The sequence below is a fragment of the Martes martes genome (genome assembly GCF_963455335.1).
Source record: "Martes martes genome assembly, chromosome: 7".
Classification (NCBI taxonomy): Eukaryota; Metazoa; Chordata; class Mammalia; order Carnivora; family Mustelidae; genus Martes; species Martes martes.
In genome coordinates, this window is record NC_137894.1 from 117,380,560 (window position 1) to 117,404,905 (window position 24,346).

General features: G+C 47.7%; 1 protein-coding gene across 4 annotated transcripts in view; it reads left to right on the forward strand.

Annotated features, from left to right (window-relative positions):
- The window catches only part of FOXN3 (forkhead box N3), a 391,874-nt gene that overhangs the window by 266,177 nt on the left and 101,351 nt on the right, over positions 1-24,346 (forward strand). For all 4 annotated transcript variants that reach the window (XM_080807758.1, XM_080807757.1, XM_080807759.1 and 1 more), the window contains one exon: positions 13,764-13,828. In XM_080807758.1, the coding sequence (XP_080663884.1) occupies positions 13,764-13,828 (65 nt within the window). The remainder of the gene's footprint in view (positions 1-13,763; positions 13,829-24,346) is intronic.

A 24,346-nucleotide genomic window follows, 5' to 3' on the forward strand; every position in this document is an offset into this window, starting at 1 on the left:
AGGTGCAGGTGGTGGGCGAGGTGGCAGGGAGTGCAGGTGAGGAAGGGGTGGGAAGAACATCTTGGAGGGGGCGGCCAGTTCTTTATGCTTGGTTGGAAGTGTCAGGACAAAGCCGCTGTTCGGGGCTGATGCCTCATCACAATATTATGGCCTTGGCAGACAGAAAAGATTACTTTTTGGAAATGGAGATTCACTTTTTTGTCACTTCGAAGTCAACCACAAATAGATCCAAGAAACTGTAGGGAAAATGTTTCATAAAATATAAACATCTGCGCTGTTACATGTAACTTCAGACTGTACTTGAGTGCTTGGATTTGGTACCCTTGCTGGAACATTCAGACAGAAGTGTCCAGCTTGCTCTCATCAGCTTTCCGAAATCAGCACTCGTGTCTCTCATCTTTGTGGTGGGGCGTGGGATGGGACTGGCTCTCATGGGGAGGAAATGAGTAATCATTAAGGTAAATCACAGTTTTCCCAAAAATAGGTCATTTTCCCGTCTGCAGTGGGAAGCATGGCCGGAAGTACCAGAATCAGACTGTATCAAAACTTGGATTCAGCCTTGGATCTATATCTCAGTCTCTATAAGCCTGAATGATGAGTAGATGACAGTGACTTTAGTCTCTACGAGGGAGGTTTTTCTCTGAAAGTTGTAGTAGTTCAGTGGAGTAATGAGAGATGACGTTAGCATTATCTGCATTTGGGCAAAGTATGGTTGTGTGTCGTGGCCTCAGAACGACGCTGCCGTCCTGGGACAGGAGGTACGCATGTGGGCCGCCCTTCCTGCTTCTAGGTTATGGGACACTTGCCACTGAGTTCACGGCAAAATGATGTTTTTCACTTAAGAGTCATTTCCTCTTAAAAGGAGTCAGTTTTTAGATTTTTAGATAAAGGTTTCCCCACTGTCACTCATCCCCAGCTGTACCAATTCTGTCTGAAGTCCCCAGTTGGTTCCGCACGTCCCACGGAGTTCCTGATGCTCTGTAAAGACCTTCCCAGAACCAGTGCCAGGGGAGGGAAGAAGAGCTGGAGGTCGTCAGTCACGCAGCCCCTCCATACCCACACAGCCAGAGGGCAAGGCTAAGAGCTGGCCCTGTGCCACCCTCAGCCGCTCCATCTTAGAGAACCGCCATCATCGGACAGGCTTCTCCTTGAGGGGGCTGGGTGTCTGTATTCGTGGGGCAGCAGTGCTGAGATGGGGAAACTCCATGGGAGCGCCTCCAGATTTCAACTCCCCAGGAATGCGCCCAAGAGTATATCAAGCGACTGTTCTGGGGCTCTGATGGTGGTCGGTATTTATGGAGCGCTTCGTACTTGGTGGATGACACCTGTGGAGGACCGGCAGTGTCCCCAGGGAGGCAGCTGGAGGAGAACTGGTGAGACAGTTGGTCCTGAAGTCTGTGTGTTGAGGCCAGTGCTGTCAGACCTCAAAGAAGAGACAGAGGCGGGTCGAGTCAGAGTAGTCCTTGTGGAAGAGAGAAGATTGTTGATGGTTTCTGTCCACCAAGAAGTCCTGGTGTCCGGTTTCATTCATGGCATGGTAATCGAGGGATCCGAGGGCAGTAGTCTCTCAGCTGTGTGTCCAGAGCTGTGTATCATTCTCTGTAGAGCCCCGAATCCTTGTCTATTTACCCATCTGCGTCCCTGCCTCTTGGAGGACAGGATGGTTTCTTCACTGCCATGTCCCCATAGCACGTGTAAGGCACATTCCCTCAGTGAGTGGACAAGTGAGTAAAGGTGGGCAAACCTACTCCCATTATCAGAGCTCGGGACGGAGGAGTGGAGAAGCCCCACCTGCCTTCCCTGTCTGGCCAGTCTTTAGGGAATGTCTGCATGTTTTATTATCTGTCTATCCACCTGTCTTATCTATTTAGTTATCATTAATTTATTTTGAAGTTGTAGTAAAATGCCTGTAACATAAATTTATCATCTTCATCATTTCTAAGTGCACAGTTCGCTGCCATTAAGTACATTCGTTGTATAACCAGCACCAATGTCTGCTTCTAGAACTTTTCCATCTTCCCAGACTGAAACTCTGTACCCATGCAACAGCAACTCCCCAATCCTCCCCCCACCCCGTGGCCGCCTCCATTCTAGTTCCTGTCCTTTATGACTTTGACTACCTGGGTCCCTCACATACCTCCTCACATAGGTGGAATCATACAGTGTCTTTGGCTGATCGTGACTGGTGTATTTCACAGGGGCCCGGCCTCCTGGTTCAGCCATGTTACAGCCTGTGTCAGAATGTCCTTGGCTGAAGACCACTGTGTGCGCATAGAGTCTGGGTCTGTTCATCCATCCGTAGACACTCAGGTTGCTTCCACTGTCTGCCAATTGTGAATAGTGCCGTGATAAACAACGGTGTACAGTTATCCGAGTTCTTGCTTTCGGTTCTTTTTTGTGTCTGTGGTGAAGAGGAACTACCGGATCATATGGTAATTCCACATGTAATTTTTTGAGGAACCACCATACTGTTTTCCATGGTGACTGCACCACTCGAAGGGGGGGTGGTTTCGGTCATTTAACTCTTCCTCTGTGTGGCTTGCCTTTCCTCCATGAGTTTTGCAAATGCAACCCTCGTCCCTTCTGCTCAGCCTGTGTCCTTTGAATGGGACTGGTTAAAATCTGGTCCTATGGACGGGTGTGGGTTAACACCACCAGTTGCCTGGATGGACCACATCTGCTTAGTCAACCAAGACTGGGGGCTGTTGGTTCCCTCCCATCCACATTTAGAAAGTTAAGTTTATCCCATTGCGCGCCCCCTACCCCCCAACTGGGGCAGATGTCATGTGTCATTACCGCCCCCCCCCCCCCCGACCCCTCCAGTCCCAGGCAGCTCCAAAGATTAAGCTAGAACCAAACTGGCCCTAGACTTGTAGCTCTTAGAACAGCTGCTCAGCTTCCCTCAACTCCACCATTTTAATTGTGATTAGTAGGTTCATTTGCATCTAAAAGGAGTCGTTTTCTTATCAGCACCATTGAGTTGGGAACCAGTGCTCCATTTATATAGAGTGGCCCATTTTAACCAGGCCCATTAAGCAGTAAAAGTAAATGTGGGTGTTTTACAAATGCAAATATATCATGCAAATAATGCACTTTATGCTGAATGATGCCTTGGTTTTCATATGTAAAATTAGAAACTGTGTAGCACCGAGATAATGATAAACACCTTTGCATCTGTTCATAAAATGTATCATGAGCCGTATGCATCTAAAATCATAGCTGGGGTTTCGAGCAGCATTTCTCCAGTGGACCCGAACGTGCATTCCATATTATCAGAAATATACATGTACTTATCTAGTTATTTATATATTCCTAAGTAATCAAGAAATCACAGAAAAGAGTAATCTAAATTACCTAACTCTTACTTACCATCAATGATGAGAGTTATCATTTCGTTTCCATTTTTAAGGTTTTACCTGAGATGATGACAGAGAAGAAATGTTACTGTACAGGCTAGTTTCTTGGTAAAAGACTTAATTATGTCTGTAAGAGATTTTTTTTCAATCCTTAGTGTTTGAGGTAATTCTGTTTATGATACGCAGGTAGCGTTTCTGCTGTTTTGTAACATCACTTAGTAGAGTTACGACATCCACCTTCTGTGTGTGACAAACTTGAAGGGAAGTCACCCTTAGTCCCTGCCCATGTGGGGTTTTAGGCCTTTGGGAGTCAAGGCACAGACCTACGGAAAGTGAATTGAAGGTGTAAGAAAACATCAGATCAGAGAACATCGCAGAGTATGATAGTTCCCAACTGGCTGTACAGGTAGAAATTACTAAACCAACTCAGAGCAGGTCCCAGGGTGTGGGAGTGACTAGGAACAATTCTCCCTGGGAACTGTGATTTGAGTTGAGCAATAAAGGATGGATGGGACCTGAACAGGCCAGGAGAACGCCGGAAAAGGGCATTTCAGGCAAAGGGGAACAGAATTGGATTGAATGGGCCTCAGAAGTACATGGGGTCCATATGTATTCTGGAGACCTGGCCAGGTGGCATATTGGGGAGCAGGGAGCACACTGGGGAAGAATACAAAGACTTCTGAGGGGCAGAGAACCTATTGGCTTTGACTCTTCCCCATTAGCTACTGGTTTTCCCACACTTTTGTAATCACTAGACTCTTCAAATGAGAAATAATGTGAAAACTCAGTACATACGATGCAAGAAAAGTCACATCCCTTACTGACATTGGGCCAGGACCTCACCTAGATACCCATCCCCCCTGCCACTGTTGGCAGCACCATGGTCACCTCCTGGGGTTTCCTGAGGAGCAGTTTGCAAAGCAAGGGCAGAGCAAATGAAGATGCTGTGCTATGCTCAGAGAAGGCTGCTAAGGTGGTAGGCAGGGCTGCCTGGGGTCGTGAGGGGGATTTGTTAGGGCACTGGTAGGAACACCTGCATATCAGTTGACCCAGTAGAGTGAAATGCAAGAGACCTTAGAAAGAAAGGCTTGGCAGCAGTGGGTGACCCCAGACAGGAATATGGGAGAGGAAGGTATTGGACACTTGGCGAATTTTGAACTTGAGAATTTTACAGGTGATCACCAAAGGATGAGTGATTTTTTTTCTTCTTCTTTGTTTTTGGGAGGAATGCTGAGTTACAGTGTGGACTTTACAGTGTGGACTTTATTCCCTCAGCAAACATTTGACAGGTGCTGCCAAGTTCCCAGTAGTGTGCTGGGTAATGGAGATTTAGGGAAAGAAAAGACACAGGTGTCTCTGTGCTGCGGAGAGTGAGTGCACCATGTGGAGAATGAGACAGCCACAGACGCTGCGATGGGCTGAGTTGTCCCCCCACCAAATTCATAGCTTGATGTCCTAGCACCTAGTACCTTAGACTATGACCTGATTTGGAAATAAGGCCATTGTAGGTGTAATTCGGTAAGATTGGGTCATACTGCAGTAGGCTGGACCTCCTAAGCCAATATGAAAAGGGGAAATGTGGACACAGGCGAGCACATGCTGGGAGAAGGCCAGGTAAATACGAAGGCAAAGATGGTGTGGTGCATACAAAGATTGTCATCACACCCAGAAACTCAGAGAGAGGCGCGGAACAGATTCTCTCTTAGAGCCCGTAGAAGAAGTGACATTGACCTTGGGCTTCTAGCATCCAGAACTGGGAGACGAGATTTGTGTGAAAGCCACTCATCTGTGATGTTTGTTGTGGCAGCCCTACAGAGAGCTCAGGGAGACAAGGGAAACTGAGGGCAGTGTGGAAGTGCCCATGGGGACCACCAGGGAGGCAGAGGCAGAAAGCCCGCCCCTCTGTTTATAGGATGGGTGGGGTGACAGCCCAGGATCGAGTCTCGTCACAGCCAGAGGTACGTTTCAGAGTCTCCTGACAACGTCAGCTGGAGATGCAGGATTGGAAAGCTGGATTTTCCGTTGTTCCATAAACTCTTCTAGGAGAGGAATAGGAGGAGAGAAGACAGCGGACTAACATTCCAGGCATGCCCATAATTATGCGGCCAAGGCTGGACAAAGAGCTCACAGGATATATAGAAAGGAGAGTGGGACAAAGAAAACCAGGCTAGAAGGGTGTTTGAGGTTAAAATTAGAAAGGATTTTAAAGGAGTAACGTCAAAAGTCATGGAGTTTATGTGATTAGGAAAATACAGGCCGACTTCTCTTGCGAGCACGTGGAGGAGGGGAGGTTAGGCTGTCGTGCCACCATGGGCCCTCTGCCCTGAACGGCCGGTGACTGGCTGGCCTCTGGTGACATCCATGTGAAAGGACTGTGCCCAGTCCTTGGAGACAGTGATATGATGGGGTCAAGGCCCTGCATGCTGTGCCATCTTGGGGGCTTGCCAGTACAGGCAGAGCTACGGGATCCAAGGAGGGTCTGAACACTAGTTGGTGTTTGATCATGAACGAGAGAAGAATAGATATTAGCCCTCAGAAAGGAGGGGCAAGTGGAGACAAAGGGCACAAGGGGTAATGGAGGAAGGGTAGGTTCCAGAAGGAAAGAGGGCAGTAGGGTACCATTTTGTGAGGAAAGAGGTACAGACAGAGGTGGAAGTAACAGAGGGCAAGTGAACTTAATGCGGAATGGCTTTGGTTTCAGAAAAGAGGAGGTGACACTGCCAGGCGGAGATGTGGAGAGGAAGGTTTGGGATTTGGCGAGTGGGAGGAGATGGGGGCCAGCTTAGTGGGGTAGCTGACCACCAGGCCAGTGGTCCTCACCCGAGGGCAGATCAGTACCCCGGTGGATGCATGGCGGTGTCTGGGAACTTCTGTAGTTGTTACAACAGGGGAGGACTGGCATCTAGGGGTCAGAGGCCAGGGAGGCCACCCACCACCTGACGATGCACAGGATAAGCCCCCGTGACAAGGAATTCTCCAGCCCCAGATGCCAGTAGTGCCAAGGTCAACCTATGATAGGTCAACAGCGGTTCACATACATGTCCAAGGGGGGAATCCTCACCTTCATCGTGTGCTTGGTGGCCCATTTGGAAACATTGACATAGTTAAAGTAACACAGTGGTTCTTAACCCCAGGACAGCCTGACTCTGTGGGGTTCTCACAGCAGGTTCTCACAGCCCTTTCAGCCCCCAGCACCTCAGGGCCTTGGCGGTGGTGGGCACCCAAGAACTCTCTGTAGGGTGATCCATTTGGATGGGTCTAGTTTTCATACTTGGCTAAGATAACAAAGCGACTCCATTTCTTACCGGGATCCATGTTTTGCCCTCAGGGTGATCTTGCCATGGTCTCTGCTGTGGCTTTTGTGGTCCTGGGTCATTTTTTTTTTTTTTTAAAGATTTATTTATTTATTTGACAGAGAGAGATCACAGTGGACAGAGGCAGGCAGAAAGAGAGAGAGGGAAGCAGGCTCCCTGCTGAGCAGAGAGCCCGATGCGGGACTCGATCCCAGGACCCTGAGATCATGACCCGAGCCGAAGGCAGCGGCTTAACCCACTGAGCCACACAGGCGCCCCAGTCCTGGGTCATTTTTGTCTAAATGTTTCAGTAACGCTGTCTCAAGAATTGGCCAGTCCTAGTATGTTTCCACCAGACCCTGGAAGATCACTGTGGGCTGCCATACTTGCCCGTTTGGATCTGTGCAGGATTCTCTGCAGAGTTCTCTCTCTCTTTCTCTCTGTCTGTCTGTTTTTTGTTTTTTTTTTTAAGATTTGATTTATTAGAAAGAACGCACACAGGCATGCGAGCAAGGGGAGGAGAGAGGGAGAGGGAGCAGGAGAGAATCCCAAGCAGACTCCACACTGAGCACAGAGCCCAATATGGGGCTCCGTCCCATGACCCCGAGATCATGACCTGAGCGGAAACCAGGAGTCAGACATTGAACCCACTGAGCCACCCAGGTGCCCCGAGTTCTGTTTATTTTAGCTTTCTTTAAAGTGGTTGGTATCCGTAAAGCTGCTTCTTCCAGCCTGTTGATTTTTATAAACTGTTCATTGCTACTTGGGACTGAGGAATGTTCATCATGAGACCATCTCAGAGCATCTGGAAAGAAAAGAGGAAGAGGAAGGCATGGCTGCCTCGTCCATTAAAGGAACAGCAGCCAAACTGGGGGAGTGCGCAGGCTGTTAGGGGAAGTGTTGGCACCAAGCACGTCTCTTCAGTTCCCCGAAATGCAGTGTCCTTGTCCTCAGGATCACCACCCGGATTCTTGCAGTTCCCCAAGTGCCCTTCTTTTGTGCGATGTCTCGTGTCATTGCCCCCACTTGATGGCATGGAGTTGAGACTTGGCCAAGTTAAAAGACGTCCAGGCTGTGTTTTGTTTTGCACAAACTCCCGTGTCCAGATCTTGTGCTGCCCTCCACCACATCTCAGTTGGGACCAAGTGGCCACTGAGATCCCTTTGATACGTCATCATGTTCTGTTTTTTTGGTTTTGTTTTGTTTGTTTGTTTGTTTGTTTGGAAGATTATAAAAGTACCAGAAATGTCCCCAAGAAGGCTGAATGCTCAGTTGAGCTCTTAAGTTGTGCTTCTCAAATTGTGAGCAGTATTTTGTGAGACATGATACCTTCCGACTTGGTCTCTCTGTCCAGCCTGCTCTGATTTCTTCTTTCCAAACTTCAGTGACTGGCACCCTTCACCCAAGGGGTCTCTGTTATTGTATGGTCTGGGTCACATTTGTTTTTTCTGTTACTTCCTGGTGATGAATACACAGAGTTAAAACAATAAAATTTCAGGTATTTTTTTCAGGAATTTCCCCACTCTTACAAGTGCTTTGAGTGTTTTATTTCTAGGTAAACACAGTCTGGTGGTAGATGTCACACGTCCCAAATGATTGCCTTCACACTCTCGTTTCAAGGGCTAAGAATATGCAGGAGGCTATTCCATTGCCTACAAAGTATTGGGCAAGACCTGTAAATACTAGATTAGGATAGACTGGTCTCATGATACCCCTTTCCTTTTCCTCAGTCGGTTTGGGCTTTCTGCTTTGTAGTGTGTCGTGGACCATTCTAACAGAGATGCTAACTGTCCCTTCACAGACAGCACGTAGGTTGGTCCTTCACTGCTCAAAACTCTTTATTTAGACTTTGATTTATTTCTTCAGACTCTTTCTTACACACGTTCCTTCACTCATTCACTCTCTCCTGTCTCTCTGTCTCTCTCATTGTGCATTAAAAAAATTTTAATTGTAAAATAGATACAACATTAAATATTCCCATCTTTTTTTAAATGATTTTGTTTATTGCAGGGGGGAGGAGAGGAGAGGGGGAGAAGGAGAGAATCTCAAGCAGTCTCCGAGCTGCGTGCAGAGCCCAACACAGGGCTCAGTCCCATGACCCTGAGATCACGACCCAAGCCGAAATCAAGATGCTCAACCAACTGAGCCACTCAGGCACCCCTAAATATTACTGTCTTTACTAGGTTTCTTAGACGCACAGTCCAGTAGGGTTCACTAAGTGCGTTCACACTGTTGTGTAAGCAGTCTGGAACTCTCTTCATCTTACTAAAAAGCAGTACCCATTAAACAGCTCTTTCCCCTCCCTGCCCTTCAGTCCCTGGCAACCTCCATTCTTCTTTCTGTCTTTATGAATTTGACCACTCGAGTCTAGTCCCATATTTGTCCCTTTGGGTCTGGCTCATTTCACTTATCATCAAGGCTGACTTGTGTTGGCGTACTCTGTATTCTTTTTTAGATACACCTGTTCGTGTTTGGTAGCTGAGTTCTTAGAAGAAAGTTCTTTTCTTAATTTGCTTTTCATTAGATTCACAGAAAGTCCAGGCCAGTGTATGGGTCTTGGCAGAACTTCCCAGGGTCTTGGTTACAGTCTGCCTGGTTCTCACAATGATGAAAGCTCACGAGTGGAGGAGCGTCCCACGATCGAATGCATCATTGTGCCAAGAGCCACCTTAGGGCTGTATGACCTGATGACACATCAGGTATCCCATCGGGAGTTGGAAGTCATGCAGCTTCGAGGGTACAGCCCAAGAAGTGGCTGAGGGCTGAGACCCAGCAGACGTTGGGTATGCTGTTAAAATGGTATCATTCCTCTCTTGGGATTTTTGCAGGCTTAACTCTGGTCTTAACAATCGGCCTGGATCAGTGTGCTCAAATGCCAGTTTACAAACTGCTTTCCTGGCAGGCAGAGCCCTCTTGACCTGTGGTTGGCTGTCTTTGTTCCAAGTGGGTTTGGCATATAGGGTGAAGGTCATGGACTTCTGTTAGAGTGTTACTGAAATGAGACATTTGTGGCACCCGCGTTGTGTTTCTGCTAATGATGAGCCCACCTGTCTGTATTACACCAATGGTGAGCCTCATTGCTTTTTGTAGCCTGGGATTTTGCCTTGGGATTCTTTTTGTTTGTTTATTTCAAGTTTTTATTTAATTCTAGTTAGTTAACATATAGTGTAATATTGGTTTAGTGAGTCTCACGTATGTGTAATACCCCGTGCTCATCCCAACAAGAGCCCTCCTTAATGCCCATCTCCCATCTAGCCCCTCCCCCTGCCCACCTCCCCTCTAGTTAAGAGTCTGTTTTACAGTTTTTCCTCTCACTGTCTTTTCCCCCCTTACATTCATCTGTTTTGTTTCTTAAATTCCACATTAGGAGTGAATTCATTTGGTATTTGTCTTTCTCCGACTGGCTGATTTCTCTTAGCATAGTGCAGTTGTTCCATCCCTGTCATTGCAAATGACAAGATTTCATTCTTTTTTATGGCTGAGAAATATTCCTTTGTGTTTATCTATCTATTATCTACACACACACACACACACACACCCCACACACATCTTCACCTGTTCATCGGTTGATGGACATTTGGGCCGTATCCATAACTTAGCTGTTGTTGATAATGCTGTTGTAAATATCGGGGTGCATGTGTTCCTTCAAGTCAGTATTTTTGTATCTTTTGGGTAGATACCTAGTAGTGCAATTGCTGGACCACAGTTCTTTTTAACTTTTTGAGGAACCTCTGTACTGTTTTCCAGAGTGCCTGCACCAGCTTGCATTCCCCCCAACAGTGCAAGAGGGTTCCCCTTTCTCCACATCCTTGCCAACATCTGTTGTTTCCTGTGTTGTGGTTTTAGCCATTGGCCTTGAGATTCTTAGTGAAATACCTTCCACAGCCTTCTTCCACGGAGAAGGATAGATGCGAGTTTAGTGCCAGAATGCCGTGTGCATGGCTAGACATGGCTGGTGCCGGAAGACCAGGTCTGGTCTTGGGCTCTTCACTGACCAGCCTTGTGATGCCTGGGCACATCCCGGCACCTCTCAGGGCCTCCGGCTCCTCAGCGCCTCTGGCTCCTCAGCGCCTCTTTCTGCCCTGCCCACCCGCAGCATGGGGGATCCCATTGGAAAAACACTGATTGCTGTACTTTGTAAATGGTGATTTGCTATCCCAGCATCCTACCCTGTGAGCACCATTGTAAGGTGATTAAAACCCACTCCGGTGGGTGTAAGGGGGCCCTAGAGGCCACTTCTCATGGCAGTGACCATCTACAAATCACCAGTGCTCACGTAACTGAGTGTAGAGAGCCCCTGGCCCCTCTCTCCCTTGCATGTGTCACATCCACACTCCCTTCCTCTTGATTTGCCTCATAAACTAGTGGTTTCCAGGGTCCTTAAGCAATTCCTATGAAGACCTCAGTTAGCTATTTCTCTGAATTCCTGGGGTTAATAAATACTTTCAGGTGATTTCATTAAATTTTTAAAAACCAACTTTGAGCCTTAAAGGCCAGTGAGCTCTGAGCATCACCAGATGGAGAGGGGGAAAAAATCTGTTTGCTGCCTCCCCAGCTTGCAGCCACTAGGGCTGTATCCATTGGCCTTTCCATAGTCATATATGTCACTTAAGACACGGTCACAGGAGGTCGGAGCTAGGTAAGTTCCTAGAGGCCGTAAAATACGGTTTTCAATTTTTCCCCTGTGTCCTTCTCCACCCCAAAGACAGTTTTCAGTAGGTACTTAATGAATCCTTGAATCCCCTGACAGTTAGTGTTGAGGGACCATCCAAAAGAGGCATGTAGACTGTCTGGCCAGGGAGCTCCAAAGCTTTGTAATTAGCATGATGGGAACCAGCTTAACTGAGCTAGAAAGAGACGGGAGGTGAATTCATCATTGACAGTGGGGGCCGGGTGAGAGCTGGCGGGTGGGCCCGTCCAAATCTCTCTCCACGACTGGAGTATCCATTATGTGGGCAGCGTGGCAGAACGACTAGAATAGTGATCAGTGACTTAGGTACATTAAAAGGATGTTGTAGAAATCGCCGAGTAGATTTCTATCATGCAGAGAATTTTCCTTATCTTAAACCACTGGATTTACCTGACCTCAGTTCCCCACATTTACTCCATGCCTGGCGTCTCCTCAGTGTTCAGCCAAATCAAGGTCAGGATAAAGAGGAGATTTGGATGGAAGTAAGCTGGATATTCAGGCTCCTGCAGTAATACTCAATTATTGAATTCTCTCGAAGCACCAACTCCTCTATAATGAAGTCCTCAGTTTTTAAATATCTTTAGAAATCAGGTGACTCGGGATTGGCAACAGCCAGCTTGCTGTTTCCTGCTTTCTTATAAAAATAAGATGGTAAAAATCCCAGGGAGTTGGCTGGAGTTGTTAAAAGATAATCTTGAGCATTTTGATGCACGTTATTTTTCCTGCATCTTTGAGCCTTAAAAGCCTCCATGGAATAGGACAGGAATCAGATAGGAGAGAAATCAGCTTGCTGTCGCCCTGCGGCCCTGAGACCCTCGCCAGATCTGGTGTTCCCTGCGCAGCCTGGCTGCCCAGAGGCCACACCTGCCTGAGCCCGGAGGACTGCAGGAAAAGCTCTGATGCATTCTTCTCGATTAGCCTGAGTATAGTCAGCCCCAAACAAAATAAAACAAAAAGGTTCATTTACGTCAAGGTTCGTAGTGTTTTCTAGCACATTCGGGATTTTTTGGGACCAGTATTTCTATGCACTGGAGCTCTTTTCCCGCTCCCTCTCCACCCCTCACCCATCACGGAACGTGTCCCCGTACCTGCTGTGTTGTTTGTACCTCTCTGGTAACGAAATTTGGGTCAGCAGAAGGTGTTGCTGGTGTTTCTCCTTGTTAACAGTATGGATTGCTGTCCTGTCCAACCAGAGACCCTGGTTGACTGGGAAAGTGTTCATTACGTAGCCCTTCTGATCTCCTGTACTGTGTGTGCATGCCCACTGGATTTACAACTCTGTCAGACCAGCTTTTTATTTTTCTACTGTGTCTCTTGCCACGGACTGTCTTTTTTTTTTTTTTTTAACTTTATTGATTACCACCTGGGCATTTAGAGATTTTATTTATTTATTTGTCAGAGAGAGAGAGTGAGAGTGAGCATACAAGCAGACAGAGTGGCAGGCAGAGGCTGAGAGAGAAGCAGGCTCCCCGCCGAGCAAGGAGCTCGATGGCAGGACTTGATCCCAGGACCCTGGGATCATGACTCGAGCTGAAGGCAGCGGCTCAACCGACTGAGCCACCCAGGCATCCTGCCACTGACTGTCTTAACGAAGGTGGCTTGTACTGCCTCCTGGGTTGGTTGTAGTAACCTATTTGACTAAGTGCTGTCTAGCATGAATTAAACCAATCCTTGGTTTAGAAGAACCGACTTCCCACTCCCAGGATATTTTCCTGAGACTGGCTTGGTTATAAAGTTCTTCACTGGGCGTCTCATAACAGTTTGAAGTGCTCATCTGTAAATGAAGCAAAGTGTCTGTGTGCATGTGGATCCTTCCTTGTGTTCTTGGCGTCTGTCTCCTACTACCGGACCGCGGGCAGTAGCCACGTCTGTGAAATGTTCTATAGGGTTTGGAGGCAACATTTTAATAAGCAAAGAAATGGAAAACAGGATACCAAATGAGACAGAGGGGCAGGGAGGCAGTCCATCCAAGCTATTTCTGTATATGAAGGATCCGGTGAGGAGAAAGGCTGAGAAAAGCGGGTTTGTGTTCATCACAGGCAGGTGTCACTAGGAGGTGACGGAAAACGCACTTGGTCCCGGAAGCCGCGGATAGAAGTTCTCTGCCACATAATTTTGTAAAATTAGGACTCGATTAGCAGCCATTCTTAAGTGCTACATTGTGATGTTGAACCATGTGAACGTGCCCTTTCGTTTACCTGCAAATGATTTCAGCAGTGGGCAGAGCACCCACACAGACAGGTTCCACGCTGGGAAATACAAAGCCCATTCAACTGAAAACAAACGTGGTGGTTTTTAAAGATGTGTTTTCAGAGGGGGTAGATAACATGTCGTTGGGAAAGTGTGTTGAGGCCTTCTGAGAGCTCTGCTGGGGGAGCGAGTGTCCACGAGCCCACCCTTACCCCAGTTTCTCTTCTCTTCCAGCACATCAGGTCCACCCATCTGGCCGGGCAGCACCTTCTTCAAGAGAAATGGAGCCCTTCTGCAAGGTAGGTCTCTAGGCGCGCCCCCTCCCCACCCCCCGGCCCTGTCCCCTTGGGCTGCTGGCAGCGGGAGGAGCTCTGTCCTCTTTAGCAGTGGGCACTGTCTGGAGAAGTGTGACTGCTGTGGGCTGGGGCTCTTTGTCCAGTTCTCCTTATTTCCTCCTACTCACGTCTCCTGGTTGCTCTGAACTGTTAGCCCGACACCGGGACCGGTTCTTTGGTCTGCCCCCACGGGTCCTGTTTCGGAAGTCCGGCTTGCTTTGATGAAACTGGAATGACGTGGCAGTTAGGATTTGGGAGTAGCAATAACTGAGCTGGTCAGCTGGTGAAAACAAACCCCCCTCCCCCCAGTTGTGTATTCCCAGTGCTCGGGCAAATGAGGAATTTTGGGGTTGTGCCGGCATTTTGGTGCATGGGGTAGGTCCCCTTATTCCTTGTTGGCCCGTGTGCCTGGACGGTTGGCTGTGGCTTACTCCCAGGCTCAGACTTGAGTCACCCCTCTCCTGTCCCCACCAGCGTCCTTGGCAGGGGGACGTCCTTCCTGTTGTCTGGCCCACCCTTGGCTGCTTTGCTGTCGGTCCTCTCCAGCGCGCTCAAGGAATTCCAACTGCCTTTCATCTCTGCTTTGGCTCTTAAGTTTCTTTTGAAATGACTGAATAAAGTGAAAGAAGAATAAATGATTAAAAGTAGCCGTAAGATGCGTTCTAGATACTTCTGGATTTTCACTGCTTTGGAGGTCTGTCATGCATAGAAGCTGGAATCGGTAGGCTCCTGAGGTTTCCACTTTCTTGTCCCCGTTAGCCTCCGTCGATGGGCTGGGTGTCGGAGTGGCGCAAAAGCAGTTGGGTCTCATGGTACCGAGAGGGTTAGAACTGCACCGGGCTTCGAATGCGGAGTGGTGCGTGCGTTTGGGTTGGTTTAGAGCAGGTAAGCCTCTTCTCCTGAAAAGTTCATGCCGAGGGCCAGCCAGGTGTGTGAAGGAACGGAATATAAATGTGGCTGAGAAAAGGGGCATTTATCTTCGGTTTTCCTGAGTAGCTCAAAGAGATGGCATCACATTTCAGTTGTTTTATAGGCCATGCGATCACACATTGTCCTTTTAATAGCCTGTGAAATCGGCATCTGAAGGATTTCCTTGCCTGTTTGCTTGGTACAGGTGAAATTTAGGCAGGTGGATCTAACTAATCCTCGTTTTAATGACCATTATACATACTCTAAATATTTAAGGAAAATAGGGAACTCCCTCCACTCTCAAAGATTAATACATAATTTAAAAAAATATGTTCTCCCTTCAGATGGTATAAACAGAAACCAATTACGATGAGCCTTTGGGAGTGTTTTCAAGTGAATTTCAAAGTTATGTGCATATTTATTTTTCATGTACGTCTATAACAATGATATGAATATCATTCGTGTTTGGATTATTTTCAGAAGAGGGATTTTATTTAGCGAGTACATTTTCTTACAGGATTTTTATTCATTAAGTTTCACATTAAGTAAGATTTGCTCTTAGGATTAGTTTCTGGTGGTTTCTGCCAGGTGAAAGCATGAAGAAAACATCGGTAAGGTTCTGAAGTTGAGTGATTTCACTCTGAGATTCTATCTCATGGGTGTGGACCTTTTTTTCTTTCCCTGATAGGGTTTAAAATTCTAATTATTCTGAGCATTGAGAATCTCATTATTACCAATTTCAGATGCTTACTCAATCCACATCCATTTAAGTACAGCTCTCCTATTTTTTTTTTTTTAATTTTAATTTTTTGGTGTATGTGAAAATCAGAAGATTCTTGGTTGGAGTTTGAGAGGGTGGGCAAGGATTTGTTCATTTTTTCCTGCAATAGTTCTTTGCTATTTATTTGCTATATCTGTATATAGAGTTCTCAAGACACTTTTATGGTGCTGAGGTTTTCAGGCTCTGTGCCTGTTCTCCCTAGCCAATATTTTTGTGTCCCTTCGGTGGGTGGTACTGGTTCATCAAGAAGTCGCTAACGCCCATGAGCAAAAGTTTTACAATGAAAACACGGGTGTATAAAGATGGGAGCTGCCCAGTCATGCCAGCAGACAATTGGGGTTAGACTCAAGTGGAAGAAAACGCGCCTGATTTATACTTTCTCATCTTTATACTTTACATTTTAAAAATACACACACGTTTCTTCTTTTCCCCTGTGGCAAGCAGGAGGGCATTTGTTCTAGGTAATTCAACTAGAAAGAACGCTGTGAGAGTAGGTCCTAGCCTCAGGGACTGGGACTGAAGGCAAGTAGGATACCCTGAAGAACCCGCTTCCTAGAACGTGGTAGAAGGTGACACAGAGGCCCGGGGACTGGCCGGCAAATCCCGGCTGACTGTGGGTCCCCCTCCCATGCAGAACAGGCTACACGGGGGTGATTGGGGAGAACCCCACTGTGTGGAGTGTCCCTGGGAGTTGAGACTAAAAGAAGGCGGGCATGGCCAAAGCAGCAGGTGTGTTGCACCATTTGGAGGAGGGAGGCTGATTATTGTCGGGGGTGGGGGGGGTGGGGGTGGGGAGCGGGGAATGGGAGTGTAGGGGGAGCGTTGACCTTGAATGAGGCCTTGAAAAATAGCTTGTGGATTTGTGGAAAGAGAGCAAAGGGCATTGCGAGAAGGGGAAACAAGAGTCTGTAGGCAACAGGGCGCACAGCGAGGGGGACTTGTATGGTGGGTGTGAAGAAGGAATGCTTCGTGGGCACTCTGGGATGGCGACAGCCCCTGTTCTCAGCAGGATATGCTTCGGAGCACTGTTTTGTCCAGAGAGGATATGGCGGAATTTAGACCTTGAAATCCATGGAACAATAGACATAATGGTAACGTAATGGAAATCCACGTGTGTTGGCTGGGAGTTGTTTGGTTTATTAGCTGTTGAGCAGAAACATAGGAGTTACTTATTTATTTTTTTTCCAGCATAAAACCAGTTGCAAGAACTAACGGGAAGGAAGCACTCGGTCCTACTTGAGTGTGGTCTCTGTACTTGGTTCTTGCAGAGTCACTGGCGAGAGGGCCTGCTGACTCATCTAGCAGTTTTGAGGATAATGGGGTAAGATTTGGTTTAGATTACACCAGGCATGGGTACTTAACATAATTGGTCATTTCATCAATTCACAGTATTTATTTTAAATGCCATTTAAGCTGCTGGAGACAATTTCAGGATGTTAGCAGTTCCAGGGACCAGAGAGTACTTCGGTTCTTGTACAACGGAAACCTCGCCGTGTGCCAACAAGGGACAAGCCCTGTGTTTAAAGGGGGCACAGGGCGGGTCCAAACAGACGAGTGTGGCTTATTCGAGGCCCTGCAGCAGTGGCTAGCTGACAGGTGTCTCCAGCTGTCCCCTCCCCATGTCTGTGTGTCCCTGTTTTGTCTCTATGTGTTTGAAATACATTTTTTATTTTATTAGTTAATGTCACACACACCTACACACACACATTCCATTCACCCATCAAACTTCAAATTAGGTTACTTTATTTAAACATCACCCTTGGATGGGTTATTTTAATGAGTCAGTGATTCCTAATTAAAGACATTGTTCACCCCTGGACTGACCCTTCATCTGGTCCCCGGAGGTGTCAGCCCAGCACTCTGTGGGGCCTTGCTGTGCTTTTCACTTCCTGCATTTGACTCAGAGTTCCTACAGGCTGCAGTCATCTTGGCTTCCACTTTTGCCCTTTCAGCCTTCGTCGGGCCTGTCAGCCTTAGCACTCCCTGTGCAATTGCATTCAGAGAGAAGCCTCTGCCTCTGGCGCTCTGTGCCAGCTGCCTGTTTGGGCCCCCCCGTCTCTTACCTCCAGCCCTTCCTCTGAGCAGGTGCTCCCCAGGCCCATCCCCACTACCCCACCTGCGGGCACATCTTTCTTACCCATCTCTATGTATTGGCCACCAGTTGGGCTGGAGTCACCGGAGGGGTTGGGGGGGATGCCAGGGCCCCTCCCCTCCACCCCTGACAGTCCATTCTGGGGTCAGACCACACATCCCAGCCTTTGGAGCAGAGATGCTCAAGCACGGATGCCACCACCAGCCAGGCCCCCTTGCTAACACCCCACCAGCCTTCTGGACCCTCCCTCCGCCTCCCTTCTCTCTCTCCCTCCAGGACTGGGCCACTGATTATTAAGTCTGTTTCCTTAGGATGCAGTGGCAGCAAATTTCCATAACATGCATAACAGATTTTTGTTTCTATTCACTTCTGACAACCCACTGGATGAGCTAATGAAATGGAGAGTCGACCTCGGAGGCCCTTTCAGTGCACAGAGCAGGATCGTGCCGCTGCAGGCCCACAAGCAGGCAGGGAGAAGGGAAACCAGCTCTTTTGCTGTTGGACGCAGGCGGTTCTTAGGAGCACACAGGTGCGCGCTTGCCATTGGTCAGACACGTATGAAGTTGACCGTGACCATTGGGTGCCTTGCTTCAAGGAATGCCAGTTTCCTCAGTTCCAGGTTGGCTTTAGGTGCCCCATTTCCTGGGAGTTTATGTCCTGCCACAGCCCTGACCCTCGGCCACGGCTCTGCTGTGTATTTTTACTGCTCGGATGTGTGTAGTACCCTCCCCTAAGCTGTATTTCCTGCCCCAGAAGGCTCAAGAGTAGGTAGTCCATGTATCAGAAACAAGTGTTAGTGGGAGAAGTCCTGGACGAGGAGCGAGGGGGCCTAGTTGTGGTCCCGGCGCTGCCACTGGGTAAATGTGGTGACCTTGAGCAGCCACAGGGCGTCCCGAGTTTTTCCTGTTCTCATGTATGAAATAAGGAGTGGACCTCCGAGGAGTCAGCGGTTCTGTGGAGTCCCAGCTCCGCTCCATTCTGGCAGCTTGTTTCCAGAAAGCAGGTCAAAATGGAGTTGAAGCTTAGCTCGAGCTCAGTGGCAAGAGCGGGGCCTCCGTCCGCTGCGACTGCAGGGGGGTCCAAGGAGAGGAAACAGGGTGGGGGCGGCCTGACTGAAGATTCCAGTCCTTGAGCAAGACAGCTCTGGAGGGTCCCCGTGGATCTTAGGGCAGGGGGGTGTTACAAGTTTGGAGAGCCTGGAAGTGAGCCAGTGAACCCTGTCTTGGCCTCTTGGGGAACTGGCTTAAACCTCTCTGTGGGGATGATGATGGCAATAATAATAACAACAACAACAATAATAATACAAACAATAATGTTTTCTCATTTGAGGATTCAAGAAATTCCTATCAGTAAGACATTTAGAAGATGCTAAATTCCTAGAAAGAGTTAGTTATTGGAACTTACAAAACTCTGGAAAAGTGGGAAAGTAGACCTGGACTGCTCTGACTGTGATTGATTTCCATGTGCTCTTCGGCTTCCCTGGGAAAATTTCCCTTGTCCGTTTGCTGGGGTTAGTGATTTTCAGGACAGGGCTGGAGACGGGAGGCCCCAGATCCTGTCGGATGTATGCATAGATGGGAAAGATTTGTTCAGCCTCTTATCTCCGATTCCTTGCAAATAGGACTGCCTCCTTGCAAGGTCACCCAGGTCACCAACACAGAGCTATCCCCCTCGCTCTCAAATCGCATATACACAGCAGGTGCGTAGACAGCCATGCAAGGGAGCCAGGGTTTGAATCCCTCCCTCCCTGGGCACCCACTGTTGGACGTTGGGCCTCAGTTTTGATCACTGTACAGTGGGGCTATCAGATGTGCTCCCCACAATCTCTGTGGAGGGTCACGGAGAATGAGAACGTTCGAGCATGAGTCCAGTCCAGTGCCTGGCACCTCACAAATGCTCAATCAGAATAGAAATTTATTAACTTTCAACTGTTTCATTCCCTGGGTTTCTGATCATCAATCCTGGCAGATAGAGTCAGGGTGAAAAGTTCCGCCAACACCTCAAAGGAGTGAGCTCCTGGTTGCCTCTCCTTTGCATGATTTCCCTTCTTGCTGCCAGAGCACCGTCGTTTCCTTCTCTGTGGAACCAGGATGGTGGCTCTGGACCCCCTCCCTGCCCCGGCCACCGGCCCCCGGGCCCTGGCACTTGAGCACTTCTCTCCAGAAGGACTGCGGCTCGGATCCCGGGACTTGTTTGGCTTTGCCTTGCCCCTCCCCCACTCATTGCTTTCCCATTTGATTGCAGCCCCTGGGCTCTTTGGCTCCTTTCATCTAATCTGCTCCACAAGCTGACTCTTTTGTCCATTTTGCAAACGAGGGCATCTACCTAATGCATGAACCTCCGGATTCTTGTCCCCAGGCACACCCTTTTCAAAAAAATATAGTAATAACAGAAAGTGGAGGGAAGGGGGGAGGGAAACCTCCCTACATTTCCCCCCCAAGTCTTAATTGCCTTCTGTCCTCTTTTGGCTTGTGGAGCCCTTTGCATTTTAGGAGGGGCCCCTTTCTCTTGGCATCATTTGTCTTATTGTCCTGCACTGAGCTATCTGTAAAGATATTTACGGAACCACAGTCACAAAGTCGGGAGGCTGTTTTTGTTCCCAGTCAGGTGAATTTAAAGGCATGCCGGTCACCTTTCTAATCACTCATGGTCTATGTGGTCACTGAGAACATCCTCTTAAAGCTAAATACAAGGAAATGTAAAAAAATACAGGTAGATAGATAGATACGTTTATATGGACGTGCAGTTTTAAAAGAAGGTTCAGGTCAGTTTTAACTGTCACTGTCCTTGGGAATCCAGATCTACCCCATCTTCAGTTACCCCCACTTTCCCAGTGTTTCCAGCCTGGCGCGGAATCTGAGGAAACATCAGTCCTGTAGCCTGGATTGTTCCTCCTGGCTCGCACGTCAGCTGGTCTCTCTCCTCCCGTCTCTAGGAACCATCTTCATGAAAATCTGGTGTTGCACCCTGAGAAAATGGTACCTTGTGGACAGAAATAAGGAAGTTGGAAGGAGTTGCTGGTCTGATGGGGGACATGGCATTGAGAGCTTCTTCTGGGTCAGGCACCTGCTGGGCTGGGTCTGTGGGTTGTCCCTCCTGTTTCTGGGTAATATCGCTAGGAGGGGAGACAGGCTGGAGTTTAGGAGAAAGGAGGTCAAGGCTGGAAGGGGAGTGCTGGAAGATGTCAATCCAGAAATGGCCACTGCTAATAATGGAGCAGATGAGATTTTCATGGGGGCATGGAATGAAAAAGAGGGAAAAGGTCCATGTTGGAAAAAAAACGTAAATTTATGCTAGAAAGTGGTGGGAGCTGACAGCAGCAACAGTAACAGCAGAGAAGAGCTTAGAAACTGGGGAAAATCCCTGAAATGAAGGGCCAAGAGTTTCAGAAAGAGGGGATGGGTGGGAGCACCCACTGGTACAGAGAAGCCAGAGAGGACGGGATCAAGGCAAAGCCGCCTGTGGGCTCTGATGGTCACAGGGCCACGAGGGCCTTCAGCACACAGCCACTAGTCTACTCTCTGTCTTTATGGACCTCCCTGTTCAGGACATTTTTTATAGGTAGAATCATGTAATATACAACCTTTTCTATATGGTGCATGTGTTCTCTCTCTCTCTGTATATATATACATATATGTATATATACACACACACATATATATTTTTTAAGATTACTTATTATTTGAGGCGGGAGAGAGGCAGAGGGAGAGAGAATCTCAAGGCAACTCCACGGTGAGGGCAGAGCCCCACACGGGTCTCGATCCCACCACCCCCATGACCTGAGCCGAAACCATGAGTTGGACACGCAACTGACTGAGCCACCCAGGTGCCCCAGTGTTTTACATAATTTCTGTCTTAGCCTTCTACATTAGTATGATTGCTCCCATTTTGTAGATGGGAAGAATAAGGTCCAGACAAATGCCCTGCTCAAGGTCACAAATCCAGCATCATAAGCCTTAAAAACCTCCCACTACCTGATCTTCGGTTCAGAATGGCCCAAGTATTTTTTTGAAGTGTTCCCCTGGAGACATTTGCCTGTTCTGCAGTGTCTTGCAGACTGGGGTTGGGGAGAATCCTGTTGTAATGGTCAAAAGCAGTTTATAATGACAAGACAGAAAGATGGAAATGAGTCCTTATGTTGTCTGTTTTCATTCAAGTAATCCAGGTGCTTTATTCCTCTTTTGCTCCCCACACAGTGCTATTGTAAACAGCTAAGTATTAAGATACTTCAAAACTGTGGATAGAGAAAAAGAGAAATCCTCAAATCAGTCATTCAAAGATGAATGCAATGAGAGGAACCACTCCTACAGGATGAGTATTTTGAGTGTATCTGGATTTTACAGTCATAGATAGATGGAGCTATTTTTACACCAATTATAATTCTTCAATAGCAAGATATCCCTACAGTTTAATTTTTGAACATTAAAAATGTTTGTCTTATCTATTAAATTGTATCAGATTATAAAATATATAAAGATGATACAATTTTGGATCACATTGTACTGCAGAGCCTGCTTTTATCAAGGTACTCAATCTCAAAATACAATTGGAAAAGTCATTCCCCTTGAAGTTCTGTTTAACTGTGCTCAGATAGAAGTCTAGAAATATTTTTATGCAATTGCCAAGAGGCTTACAATGAAGAATTTTTTGGAATATGCTCATGAAGCTGTTCACATTACAGTTTCAGAAGTGCACTTACAAGCGTCTGTCTACCTGTAAACTGCAAGAGGTCAAGTTTGTGTTTTTGTTTGGTTCCCCAGACGACCCGAAGGCGTGGCTGAGAACTCCTGGGTGTAGCGCTCACCGCAGAGCACATGATAGGTTGGGGTGTGTGTGGTGTGTGTGTGTGTGTGTGTGTGTGCGTGCGTGTACATGTACCTACACCAGCAAATGTGGCCTGGACATTCTGGCTTATTCCCACCCCATGTTGAGTCTGCAAGAACAAATGTCTCCTGCCCCATCGTCCCCCTGCCCCTCTTTTCTCAGGGGATTCCGCCCCACCCAGTTCTCCTGTTGGCCTTGGTAAATGATGGTATTCGGATAAAAGACCTCCAATTTCAAATCAGGTGTACCTGGATCCATCCCCTGCCCAGCGGCCTAATTGCCATCTGACCTTGGAAAAGTTACATGAACCACTTTGGGCTACTGCAAAATGTGAAAACACCAGTCCTACCTAGGAGATTGTATCATTGTGCGGATTAGCCCATGGCTGTGTAGCGTCCCTGCTATTTTGTGGGAGTTCGCTGTGCAAATCCCATCATTGCTGCTTTCCCTCCAGGGGAGGCAGTGTGATGGGAGGGGAGAGTAGAGACCTTGGAGCTGGCCAGTCTTCGGTGCAGAGGCCAACCTCTGCAGTCCCCCGGCCGTGTGACCCCAAGCAATTCCTCTGATGCCTCTCAGCCTTCCCTTCCCAGCCAGTCAAAGAGATGGCAGTAGTTCATGGGATTTTGTAAGGATTACAAGATTGTGTACGTATAGCGGTTGGCAATTATTGCGGGCTTAATAAATAGAAGTCATTATGCTTATGATAGCAATTCTGCCATTTCCTAAGAGTTTCAGTACCTTCCACCCCCCAAATAACAATAACATAAAAAAAATCCTTCCCCGGTTGAACGGAAGTTATACCTTCAGGAGTATTTAAGACTGTTTCCAGTCTCTCTGAAGCTCCTGCTACATGAAGGCAAATGCCCACGAGACACCTGATACCCGCCGGAGGAGGAGAACTGGAGTTCTTACCAGCTGTTCTCACTGACACTTTGGAGTGACTAAGATCTTGCAGAAATGTGACACAGAAAAAGAAGGTTCCTGAGGGATGGGTTAGAATGGCTTGTGATCTGTACTCCTGTTCCTTCGTCTCAGGGTCTGTGCCAGAATACAAATTATTTGCAAAGATGCATTTCAGAGGTGGGAGGGAGAGAAAGAAAGGAGAGAGATACAGTGATCAAGAACTTCAGAAAATCATTTAAGAGATCATATTGAACTTGTCCCCCACTCCATGGTCACCCTAAAACACATGGGTTGACCCCTTTTGGGGCTGTGATTTTTTTTTTTAATGGGGCATATTTAGGATGATCTCATGCTGCTAATTTGACACTGATTGCGTTGAGGTCTTAGAACTACATGTCTGTGCATAGAGCTGCTCTAACGCAGTGTCTTGGCCGTGGGCTCATTTCCCCCACTGCGAGCATGATTGTGAGGACACTGTGACCAAAGATGAGCAGCCCTGTGGCATGCAGAAGGGTTACTTCTGTTTATCATTCACGTGGACTCTATTCCTCAGACTCTAAGAGGCTTCATTCGTTGAGTTTTGCCATGGTTGTGAAATGAAACAATTACAAATGAAGTTTTCACTTCTAAACATTGCAGCTCTCGTTAGCCTAAAGTGGGGTGCTTTTGTGGGACCCACTGCTTTCGCCTACCCCAGCTTCTAATACATATTGCAAATGGGAAAGTGCCAACTTCTTACAGGAGCTCCTTGGCCTCAGCAGCTGGTTGAGAGATAGCCATGACTTCTTACCTTGGATCTGGGGGCTCTGAAGGATGTGTGGGATCCAACAGGGGGTACCACGGGGAGTCAACCACTGTTGCCAAGAAATGGCATCAAGGCAAAGAAATGGAGATGAGCGGCCACTCTACCACTGTCCTTCCCATGGTTGGATTACATGAACTCTAAATTCCCCATTTTACTTGACCTAGCTTG